The sequence below is a fragment of the Erithacus rubecula genome (genome assembly GCF_903797595.1).
Source record: "Erithacus rubecula genome assembly, chromosome: 4".
NCBI classification, from domain to species: Eukaryota; Metazoa; Chordata; class Aves; order Passeriformes; family Muscicapidae; genus Erithacus; species Erithacus rubecula.
The window spans coordinates 15428863-15441283 of NC_136686.1; the positions used below are offsets into that span (position 1 = coordinate 15428863).

General features: G+C 38.3%; 1 protein-coding gene across 17 annotated transcripts in view; it reads left to right on the forward strand.

Moving 5' to 3' along the window:
• CAPRIN2 (caprin family member 2) overlaps window positions 1–6023 on the forward strand; it is a 32730-nt gene extending 26707 nt beyond the window's left edge. For 5 of the 17 annotated variants that reach the window (XM_079304294.1, XM_079304279.1, XM_079304291.1 and 2 more), the window contains 4 exons: window positions 1355–1537; window positions 2768–2868; window positions 3581–3647; window positions 5099–6023. In XM_079304294.1, the coding sequence (XP_079160420.1) occupies window positions 1355–1537; window positions 2768–2868; window positions 3581–3647; window positions 5099–5667 (920 nt within the window). In that variant the 3' untranslated portion in view covers window positions 5668–6023. Of the gene's footprint in view, window positions 1–1351; window positions 1538–2767; window positions 2869–3580; window positions 3648–4570; window positions 4649–5098 lie in introns of those variants that run through there. The other 12 variants (XM_079304280.1, XM_079304281.1, XM_079304292.1 and 9 more) reach the window with 6 other exon arrangements.
• Window positions 6024–12421: the final 6398 nt, after the last annotated feature.

Genomic DNA, 12421 nt, shown 5'->3' on the forward strand with positions numbered 1-12421 from the left:
CTTAATTTCAAAGCTGCTAGCAGAGGGAAAGGCTAGTTCAAACTCGTTTCTGTATTAAACGAACATACTGTCACTTACATGCCTGAATTTCCCAGTAGGTGAGAAATTCAAATATACAGTGATACTTGTCAAACAATTTCCTTGGAATGGTAGCAATGGTGCAATATTCTTATTTGAAACCATTAGCTTGATCTCTGGTAATAGTGCTGTCAGTATTGGGATTTGCTGAATAGTAAGAAAGCTGGGATAAGTTTCCCATCTGACCTGAGAAATGCTGAACTAGTAAGTGGTCTTGAGCTGTTGCACTGAACACAAATGTGACTTTATGTGACTTTAGTGCAAGAGGTGGATTTGTATAGCTGACACTAAATTTGACATGAAACTGGCCCCTAAATGTCTTGAGGTTTTAGGACAAAAGAAAGTGGCAACTAGGGACCTGTATTCATAAGGCCATATAATGAAATGGCTCAAGGTCATTTAAAATTGTTTTTCTGCCACAGTGATTTTCACAGGTCTTAGACAAGAAAGATTGTGTGTGAAGTCACTGAGACATTAAGAACTCAAAATAAGTGTAAGTGTAGAAGTCAGGAAAGCATGTTTAGCTTGTGTTCCTTCTCATCACTGAGACTATGGGTAATAAGCCTTTTTTGGAAAAATCATAATTTTATTAGCCTTGTGCAGTGGCTCTGCACAGATTTCACACAGCAGTCTATACTGTTGTTCTGGATCAACTTTAGACTTTTTGGATTGAAATAAAGCATAGTCTTGTGCAAGTGCATTCATGGCTGCAAGGTTTGTGTTTAAAACTAGCCACTCACTTGCCTTTGAATGAAAAGCATTATGAATGCATTTTGCCTGGAGTTTAACTGCCTAGTATGTGGTAGGAGTATCTATTGAAGAGACTGAACCCAAGTATCTGCTTCCCGTAGTTATCTTATTGCTATCTAGGTGGGATGGAGTTTTGTCTCACTGTTTCAAGGAATGTCAATACCAAGGTGACCTAGTTTATCAGTGAAAATTCTTAATCAAATGTGATTTGATTTTTAACCTAGATTGGGTATTTTCATGCTACTGACAAGCTTGTTCTCACCTGTGCAACTGACTCTTGTTGAATGCATTAGGGGCTTACACTGAGAGCCTGAGCTGTCTAGTACATTTTACCAAGCACTACACTTGAAAAAAAAGGGAAGAATCCAATCACTTAAATGAAGTAATGAAGGGACAGAAGAACAGAATATTCAGAACAGCTTAATTGGTCTCTGAATGTCCTAATACTGCCCTTGCTTCTGTGTGTGGTAACTCACTGCACTGTTATAAAAAGCTTTGACTTACCTGTGCCTTCTGTTTTAAGCAGTGAACTATCAACCCGATGGAGCTGTTCCTGTTAGCAATGGTAGCCTTGCCTTTTATCCAGCACAGGCTAATGTTATTCCCAGACCCCCTCAGCCCTACCTCAACAGTCGTGGGTCTGTCAGAGGGTCTGCTAGAGGTGGAAGGTCACTGGCTAATTCGTATCGCTCCCCTGGTGGGTACAAAGGTATGTCTGTATTTACAGTCTTCCTAAAGAAGCTCTAATGTATTGCCAGTAGAACATGATTTAACACAACACAGTATCCATATATGAAATGTCTCAAAACAAGGCTTTAAGGGTAATGTGCAGAGAACAGGGCCCTCTGTTGTAGAATTTAAGGAAGTTCATTCTGACTTTTATTTGTGTGAGATGTCAGGCTAAATGGCAGAGCAATTTCATAGCTTGCCTAAATATGAAGATAGAAACTTTCACTTATAGCTTATTAGATTACTCATATGGACTTTTCTGTTGGCAATTTCATTTGCTGTTCTGAACTTGTTACCCATATAATTCTCTTGGCATCTTGCTGACAAACTGGGCAAGCACATCTTTCTCTTCAGATATCACTTGCTGTGTTTGCCCACAACAAAGTATTTTTTGGTAGCACTGCTCACTTTATCTTCCCAGCAGAAACCAGGATGGGGGAGAAGCTCCCAGTAGTGAAGAGTCCTTCTAGATTAATAACAAACTGAAGAGTTTTAAGAGGAGTCTTATTTGGTCTCTGCAGACCAAATCTTTTGCTGCTAGCTGAAGTACTGTAGAGAGTTTCAGCAGACTTTAAGCAGTTATTAAATTAAGGTTGTTGGTAGCTACCAGCTGCAGGTTGTGGCCTATTCCTCTTTGAAGTGGAAGGGCACTTAGTCTGTGATAGGTGCTTCAGTTGTTGGGCTGAGCCTGCTCAGTACCTTGTAGGAACATGTACCAGATGATGAGTTTTGACTTAACAGCAGCCCGGTTTGGTGGTATCTGATATGAAATTGCTTGCAGCTCTGCTTTGGTAGTTAAATAATAGTTTAAAATAAATAAGTTAACAGCTAAAGAGGCAAAATATTATAGTAGCCCATAAAGGTATATCAGCAGTATAACAAATGTAACAAAAGTTACTTAATCCCCTTTCTGGATTTAGCAAGCCTTTCAGCTGTTCTGTACCTGTATCACAGTTAATGGATAAGGCCTAATGTTAATATTTTTAAATACCAATTTTGATATAGCCACAGTGTATAAGTTATGAGTAGCTAATGAAATGCATTTGTTATAGGAGTAGCAAGGTTCCTATTCAATTCCAAATTTAAGAATAGCTCTGTTACTGATTAACTTAATGTACTTAATTGCCAAAAATGAGCTGTAGTTATATTCTGGACTTGTATTGTCAATCAGACAATGAATGATACTGAATAATCAATTCTGTTTGAACAGGTTTTGATGCTTACAGAGGTTCACCTTCATTGACTAATGGCAACTATGGCCAGCTACAGTTTCCTGGTAGAGATTATGCTGGAATGCCATATTCTCAGAGGGTAAGTATTGACTTTATTTCCAGTAACCTTCCACTGTACAGGAGCCAAATCCTCTAACATGGTAGTTTTTCATTATCTTAATTGGTGAACTATTACTTAGAAGCTAGGGGTTAGTTTTGTTTCACAGACGCACCCTTTTGTGAAGTGCCAGACTGCAGCTGAAATAAGTCAGTTCAGACAGGTAACATCTCTGTATGACACATGTTGATTTTAGTCTGAAAGGCATCTTTGAAATGCAAACAGATGGTAAATAACATATTATATGAGTCTGGTCTATTTTAAAAGTTGGTTCACTAAAATGCCTCTGTAAAATAATGAACTCCTTAATGGACTGGCTGATAATGTGGTTAGGCAAAGAACCCCCCCCATAAATTAAAAGTGAGGAGGGAAAAGCTGCTGGTGTGAGGAGGGTCTGTCAATGTCTTCTGTGCAAGCTTGTGGACTTTGAACAGACTTAAATTTTAAGGGTAGTGCTCAGTAACCTCAGCTCAGTCCAGAGTTCAGAAGCTAACCTGCTACAACAGGCATCAAAATAGATCTTTTAATTTCAGACAAGCTATTCTAATAAGTAAATTTTCCATAAGTAAAGCTGTTTATCTATGCCTTGTTTCTGAGCTGTTACTGTCTATTCTAGAGATTGAATTCATTGTGCAAAACAGTGTATTTGCCTCACATGAGTTCAGATTTGCTTATAGCCATCTTCCTCTTTTAGGATATTAATTACCAGCAGTGCTATAAACGAGGTGGGATAAGTAGTGGTCCTCGAGCAAATTCAAGAGGTAAGGATCCCAGGACCCCAGTGATCCTGTATGTGCTTGGGCATTGCAGCTGGGGTGTAACTGGGAACAGTATGACAAGCAGAATGCCATCACTGACCTAAGCTCAGATCAAGCTTGGTGTAAGTTACCAAGTTTAGCTGGAGGCTTGAGTGCTGTTATTCTGCAGCGTTGAACACCAAAAGATTTAATTTCACTATTCTCAGTCTGGAGTCTTCATGTCAATTTTGACACAATGGTACCTTATTGAACTTCACAAGTAACCTGACTAGGAAAGCACACACAGGGCAGTTCCTTGTGTTCAAGGAAGGAGCAATGGGTTTCTCCCCTTAAATGTATAGTTTCCCCTTAGTCTGGGTAGACTATCACAGACTTTGTAAAATATTTTTTCTATGAAAATGTATTTGGTAATACAGATTTACTCTGTATTTCATTAGTGGAGTATAAAACCTAAAGAAATAAGGCTAGTTATTGGAGTCCAAGCATAAATAGCATGTGTTCTCAAAAGTTGGAAGCAAAATGATTTGTTCCTACTGTGTGTGCTGGAAAAAGATGGACTTCCATGCTGCAGGTGGGAATTGAGATGTAGAGTAGCTTTAGATCACTATTTTAGAGACTAAAGGGAGATCATGGCATATTGTGGAAGCTGTTTAAGGATAAAGCAGGTCATATCCTAGCTTTTGAGGGATGATTCATAGAATACACTTCAGCAGAGAACTGAACAGGAGATTATGGTTAATTAACAGCTGATGGAAGTACTCATTATCATTAGGAACTCAGGAACTTCACTTATTTCAATATCTGCCTTAAGGTGTTGTTTTCCAGTGGAAATAACAATGGTTTGCAGCTTGACTGTGACTGCTCTAAATTTCTCAGCTCTAATAATGTTTTCATTCTAGACCCTTTTAACTTGGATATTTGGAAAGATTAACAGCTTTATTTTGGGAAGTGAGGTGCAGAAGACTTAAAAGCAACACTAGTTTGTCAGACTTAAAATATTCTAGCATCATAAGTTGACAAGGTCTATGAGATGCAACTGCAGAATAAGAGTGTTGAGTAACATGAAGTGAAAATTGAAATCTTGAAGATGACTTGGCTCTAACTCTGTCAGTGTTCTCAGCAATTACAATTTACTTCCTCTCAGAAGTTAGCATGTGTTTAAGTTGACATATGACATACTAAAGCAAAAATGATTACAACCTACTCCCCTCTCCTACTTGGAAGTATAAGAAGTAATTGTTCATAACCCAGTTATGTCCCATCCTGCTCAATGCAAGTGTGATGAATGTAAGCCAGCTTCAAAGTTCTGTTCTCACTGGGGTCCTTTGCCAACTTGCTGTGGCTCAAAGATCAATCTGCTGCAAAGCCTGTACACTTGCTTCTTAAGATTATGCCCACAGGCTTAAGGGTATCCTGCTGTTACAATACTTATCCCTGTTAATGGTTCTTAACAGCAGGGTGGAGCGACTCCTCGCAGGTGAGCAGCCCAGAACGAGACAATGAGACCTTTAACAGTGGGGACTCTGGGCAGGGAGACTCGCGCAGCATCACCCCTGTGGATATGCCAGTGACGAGCCAGGCTGCCACCATACTCCCAGTGCACGTCTACCCGCTCCCACAGCAGATGAGAGTCGCCTTCTCTGCTGCTCGAACATCCAACCTGGCCCCTGGAACTCTGGACCAGCCCATTGTGTTTGACCTGTTGCTGAATAACCTGGGAGAAACCTTTGATATCCAGTTTGGTAGGTTCAACTGTCCGGTGAATGGTACCTATGTCTTCATCTTCCACATGCTGAAACTGGCTGTGAATGTCCCTCTGTATGTGAATCTCATGAAGAATGAAGAGGTCCTTGTGTCAGCATATGCAAATGATGGGGCTCCTGACCATGAAACAGCCAGTAACCATGCAGTCCTGCAGCTGTTCCAGGGAGATCAGATCTGGCTACGGCTGCATCGGGGGGCCATCTATGGAAGTAGCTGGAAATACTCCACCTTTTCGGGATACCTCCTTTATCAGGACTAAAATCCAGTGCAATGTTTACAAAAGAGCTGCTCCAAACACCTTGGTGAGGGGGGTGGGACTAGCTTTGCACTTACTACTGACTTTATAGAGGATATATGGTTCCATTATTGGGGGGAAATGGTGGTCCTGTTTTGCAAGGTGAAATCATGGAGTTGGGGTACTGAATCAGCACTAATTTGGCACTTTATCAGTTGTGATGTAGCCTTGCTAATAAAGCTGTGAATGTATATTGTTTGCACTTACCCTAAACTGTATTAATGTCCAGCTTACTACACTATTGATTGCCTCAAGTATGGGCGATCCACAATGCCTTGTTGTGCCTCAATAAAACAAGTTAATATGCATTTTAGTATTAATCTTGCCTGTGGTTTTAATTTTAAGACATATAAATGACCTTTTGCCTGATGTGGGGTGTACATAAATATTACATAGAACTGGTCTTCAAGCTTGAATATTCGAGTCATTTGTATTTAACTGGGATTGCTTTAGTTCATGTTTAATGTCATTCTCAAGTGTGTTACCTTGTGTGGGTTATACTCTGCTCTAGGCACCATTTGTTGGGTTTTGGTTGTCCTCTTAAAAGAGCCAAGCAGCTAATAGTTGCTACAAAGTTGTTTATTGCAAAGGCACATCAGTCTCAAAAGGCAAAGAATCACAAGCTAAAGTCCATGCTAAGTTTTGGTACAGAGTCCCAAATAGAAGCAGAAGCTGCTCCCAAGGGTCCCAGCAGAGCCAGTGTTGCTGTGGCAGCTCCTGTCTCCTTCTTGGGTGTTGGTGATGGTGGTGAGAGAGCAGGAACAAAAGCAAAGCTCTCCCCTGTGCATAGATTCTTATATAGAAACTTCCTAACAAACTAAAGACACAAACTCAAACCACTACTTCTTAACCTATAGGAATGCTAATTCCTTAGCATGCCAGGTTATGTATAAACTATGCATATGGTCTATCTTTTTCTGTCTGAAAAATGTAAGCAATATTCTTACTATAGTTTTGTCTAAAACTGTTCATGGAGCATCCACACAAAAACTACTATCTAGGAGTATGTTTTTCAACCTTCACTAGAACTTGCACTTCTGCTCTGGCATCTGAGATCTTATATCCACTAAAAGCACTTAAAGCTTATTCTTATACTTACTTGCTTACTTATTCTAAAACTTAAACTTATACCTCTGCTTTGTGTGAGTGGCTTAACATACTTAAATCCATCCAAAGGTTTTAATTCATTCTCTGCACTCTGATTTCTCTGAAGAATTCAGAGAGACTCTTGACTTAGACTCTAACAACCTTAATCAAAATGAATTTCAAGATTTAGCTACCTTTCTTCTTTCTAAAGGTCAAGGAATTACAAATGCAGCGCTGCATACTTCATTAGAACTACTTCTTTTAAATATGTACTGTGAAAATCTAGCTTGGTCATAGCATCAGTCCTTCAGTAGCAAAGTAGTTGGAATTCTTAAACCTGCAAACAGTCACTGAAGGGGCTGGCCTACACTGTTATTCAGCTACAATGCATTTTAAAGTTAAAAATCAACTTTTTCAAGCATAAATGTATATGGCTTCCCCGCACATGAGATTAGAATCAGATTTTCATACAGGTTATTTCCTCATTTCAGAGAACTTCTGGGGAACTTGGTATTTGTAGTTGAAGCCTGGTGCTTGTATTTTATATCAAACCTAAATACAAATGCTGGGAAGCATTTTTCATATCCCTTTCTTAAAGCACTTGGGCTTTTTGACCAGCCTTCAGCACTCTTGTGGCCTGAGAACTGAACAGCCATGATGTATGTCCTTGCCTAAGCTGCAGTGTCAAATACTATAAATAGTTTAAATGTCTAAAATTGATTATATGAACTACTAAGAAGGTAGGTCACTGACTCTCTCTCCTTTCCAAAAGCATCAGTAAATTGCTTAAATAGTAGAAAGCATTTGATCTGAATGTAGTAAATTAGCCAGTGCACAAGCCTGACTGGTATATCTAAGGCTGAAGCAGAACTATGCAAAATGAAAGCAGCTGAGCTATCTGCTTATTTAAATAAAACTAAGAACCTAAGCTGAGTAAACTTCAGATCTGGTATAAAGCTGCTGTTTCTAGCTGAGTAGTTTCACAGCTTCCAACTTCAGTTTGCCCTTGCTATCATGTAGATGCCAAGACAAGTCTGGCATGACTTCATAAAGTTACTGGCATAAAGGTCTTGATTTTGTTCCAAGCTCAGTTTTCTTTTTTATACTGATTTTGAGGGTGGTCATATTTTAAGTCTGGATTTAATTCCTTTAGCAAATTTTGAGAGAAGTTGAGGTAGGACAAACTTTGGGAAGCTCAGTTTTGACATTTTTGTACTGGTAAAGTCTTAACTTTTGTACACTAAGCCTGAATTTTGTGTTTTCAAACATGCTAGTTCTGACTTTAGCCAATAAAGAGGCTTGTTTCTAGAATATCCACTACAGAGTTAGTGGCAGTTTAATTAGATAATTAGGTAAACATTTTCATTTCAGGACTGTATCTTGTATAAGATGGATTTTTACACTCCTAGCTAAAATAAGTTCCAGCCAGAATTGTGCAGGTAAGATGAAATAAAAAATCTCATTATGCGACTTCTTGAGCATAGGTGGTGTAATGTATTTTTTTTTAAGTGAAGGTTTTTTAGGCTTTATCAGTCTGAATCACAAAACTACAGTAGTAGCTACTTTAAAAGAAAATGTCTGGATTTGTCATGCTATTTTTTTATTGAAAAGAATACACAACTTTGAGAAGTCTCACCCCTTAGAATAACTAAAAAATATGATTAATTTAATCCTGTTTCTCACATAGTACCTTCTTAGCTAGAGCTGTTGGTTTTCACTGTTTTTAGCCAACTGTGAACACAGGTTTTGCTAACCTCTGTTACCAAAAGGAGGGTAAGTATAACTGAACAGGTACTGTCCTAAAGAAGGTTTCAGACTAGAAGCAACTCAAAGAGCTGTAACTAATCCTTAAATGCTATGACTTTAAAAAAACACTGCAGAAGACCAAGCCAAGCACCTTCTTTTCCATACCCATAGCTGGCTAAAATCCACTGGTAGAAAATTGCTATTCTGATCTGCAAAATACCTAAAAAATTTATGTCATATGATTTTTTCATTATGATAAACACTAGAGTAGGGGTCTCTCATGTTTCTGGACTAATAATTGTTTTTGAAAGCTTCTCAAAGTACTTCAGAATATTTCAGTGCATTTTCTACTGACACAATTTTAGTCTAGTTAGTATGTTCAGACCAATGACCCCTAGTTCTTTATTCTGCTTCTGGGCAAAGCATTTAACAGATGAGTTTCACAACCTCACAATACTTGACTGTGTAGTTTTCATGTAAATACTGTCTGACAGTGTAAGTTGTATCTACTCCTTTTTCCTCAGTAATTGTTAAATGAAGTTGATTGAATCGTTGCATTAGGAAAAATGCCTTAACTATATAAGGATTATAATTGTAAATAATTATAATAAGGATTATAATTATAAAGGGGCACCATCATTCTGCTAAATTTCCTATTGCTGTTTGCTGTGCAAATTGGATACTACCTAAATTCTCTCCAAGTAACTTCTCTTGTTCAGCCTGCTGAAGATAAACTTTAAAGGTAAGAAATATTGTTTTCATAGTGAGTAAATTTCTATGTTTCCTTCTCTTGACATCAGTGAAATATTGTAACTACCCTGAAATGGGAGGGTGTAATGGTTTGGCTGGGAGAGAGTTAATTTTAATCAGAGTAACTGGTATAGGTCTGTGTTTTGGATTTGTGACCAAGACAGTGCTGATAACTCAATGATGTTTTGGTTATTGCTGAGCAGGTTTGCACAGAGTCAAGGCCATTTCTGCTTCTCACACCAGTGAGTGGGCTGGGGGAGCTCGAGGATTTGGGAGGGGTTAGAGCCAGAACAGCTGATCCCAGCTGACCCAAGGGATACCCCAGACCAGATGATGATGATGTGCTTAGCAGCACAAGCTGGGGGAAGAAGGAGGAGGGGGGACATTTGAGTTATGGTGTCTGACATTATAAGTCATAATTCCATGTGATGGAGCCCTGCTTTCCTGGAAATGGCTCAACACCTGCCTGCCCATTGGAAGTGGTGAATGAATTCCTTGCTTGGCTTTGCTTGAGTTTCTGCTTTACCTGTTAAATTGTCTTTATCTAAACCCATGGACTTTCTCACTTGCCTTTCCAGTTCTTTTCCCTATCCCACTGGAGGGGAGTGGCTGTGTGGGGCTGACCTGCCAGCTCAGGGGATTAAACTGTGATGAAAGCTTTCCTAAAGTTTTCAAAATTCTAATGGGCTTGTGACTTTTGAGGGTTTTTTTTCCAGGTCATAGAAGTAGGGGAGACAATGAATAATCTCCCACTGCTGCCATGGCTGACTTCCTGCAGCTAAGGAAACCTCCATCCTGCAGTGGTGATGCAGAGAATGTCACTGCTCTGTCCTGCTGGTTCAATTTAGGTACCTTGTCCTCCCTGACTGCTTTGTTATCTACAGCTACTCCAACAAAACAGTCAGCAAGGGAGATAGCTTTGGAATTTTAACTCTGATCAAGGCTTGTGTCTGGAGGGTTGGGATACATTTATCTGCTGCAGATCATCCCTGCTAGCTCTTTATTAAACCTATACATGTCTTGTGAAGGATATGAAAAGTCTGTTGTGTATTATAATTGGAGAGATACAGTGCCATTACCAGGTAAAAATGAATTAACCCTATTACACACTTGTTCACAAGTCTCTGATCCACTTAATTTTCTCCCAAATAGAAACAATTCTATAAAGAATGAAAAAACCTTATGCATTTGTATTTGTGGATTGAATGTTTCTTGGCAGTGTTGTGCTTGAAAAAATAATATTGTGAAATACTAATCTGGAAAGTAGTAGTTAATACTACTTTTGGGCCCTTGAGTAAGGTTTGAGATGTGGTTGGTATGAAATGAAGGCTTTATGCTAAGAGCCAATCATTAGTCATTAGTTATTAATCCATGATCATTAGTTATCATTTAGTCACTAATTTACTACAATGAAATAAACCCTGCATTGAAAACAGTGGTTTGCTTTTAGCCCATAGCACATCACACAGAGGAGAGCTGTTTCCTTCCTCATGCTTTTTCAGGAGTGTCTGTTGTTAACTACAACTTACAACCAGGTGTTAACATTTAGGGTCCTAAAAGGGACTAAAGGGACTTGCTTGGCATGAAAAGAGAGGAGCTGTTCTATGCCACTAGAAAGTGTGTTACATGCACTTGAGACCTCACCAGAGTGCATTTCAAAGCCACCAAAAATTAAAGGAGTAATTGCAAGTAACCTGCAAGATGTAAGGTTTTTCAAGTTTTGCCCAAAGTTCTTGAATTTAAAGCAGTTATCTTGATGGCAATTCTGTAAAGAATCAGGTTTAATTTTTGTTCAGATCAAGCTGGTTACTTTGAAAATCCTTAGTTTCACAACTGAGCTTTAAAATGAGATTGAGTTTTAAAATAAGATTTTCAAAACTGTTGTTACAGCTCACCTGGAAAGCTTTGGAGCTTTAAAAACCCCACACCTTAGCTTTCCATTATCTCCCTATTTCCATGGAACTTTATTCTTTCTTTTTTTTTCCTTCCTTGCATACTGGTGCAATTTTAATTTGTTTTAGTTTTTTAATATCTCACTTATCCCTTCACATTGGATCTTTTGTCACCAGCAGTTAGAGAACTGACAAGAAAAATCTCTGAATTTTACCTCAGATTAGCAGAACAGATTAAAAAAACAAAGACAAATATTCACTGTAAGTAGATGAAACTCCAAATATTAACAGAATCTTTGCTCTAACAAAAAGGCGTATCTGTTCTTGCTTACAAGTAGTTACTTTCATCCTGAAGTTTTTGAAGTCACATAAAAATATTTCAGTTAATGACTAAACTTATTTTTAGACTAACATAGTCATCTGGTATCTATGGAGGTTCATGTTGTACACAAAGAAGGATTGGGCATCCAGCAAACCCAGGAAACAGGTAGACTACAATGCTTACAACACCTAAAGTACCACTTTAAATGCAAGTGGTAAGTGCAATAAAATTCTGAAAAAAACATTTTAGGCAGATGTTATAGTACCCTTTAAGTATATTCTGTTCTTTATTGATATGTTTTACATCACTAGCTCTACAGAAATCCTTCAATGAATAAATTTAATAACTTTTAGGTTCATTTACCACAGATGAATACACATGCACTGCTCTTAAACTGGCCATAACATGCTAATTTGGGAGAAGGGAATAGAGATACACCACTACAAATCCTTTAAAGCAATTTGAATTTGCCATGATATGGAGTCCAAGAATTTTTAAATGGGCAGTTTTCCCTGGACAATTGATTACCTTAATCAAAATGGGACAGCAACAAAGAATGACCATAGTTAATAATATATACTTTTTACACTAACATTGTTTTTGCTTTAATTTTATGGTTACTGAGCCTACTCACATCTGCTTTTAAGAAGAAATGGAAAGGTCAATGACAGTGCATATGATTTCTTGCTAGATGCTGTAGAGCTGCATCACAGGAGAAAGGAAAGATAATGATCAGGTGTTCTGCAACACTTCAAAAGGTGGTGAAAACCACAAGAGAGCACACGATCTCCACATGCCAGGTAGGTGCAATTTACTGTGACAGCTAGATTCCTTTTTAATTAGAGGCAAAGTTACTAAGGGACCTTTAAAAATTATTATTAAATCACTATAGTGCCAGCTGTTTTGGTTTATACTGTAATTA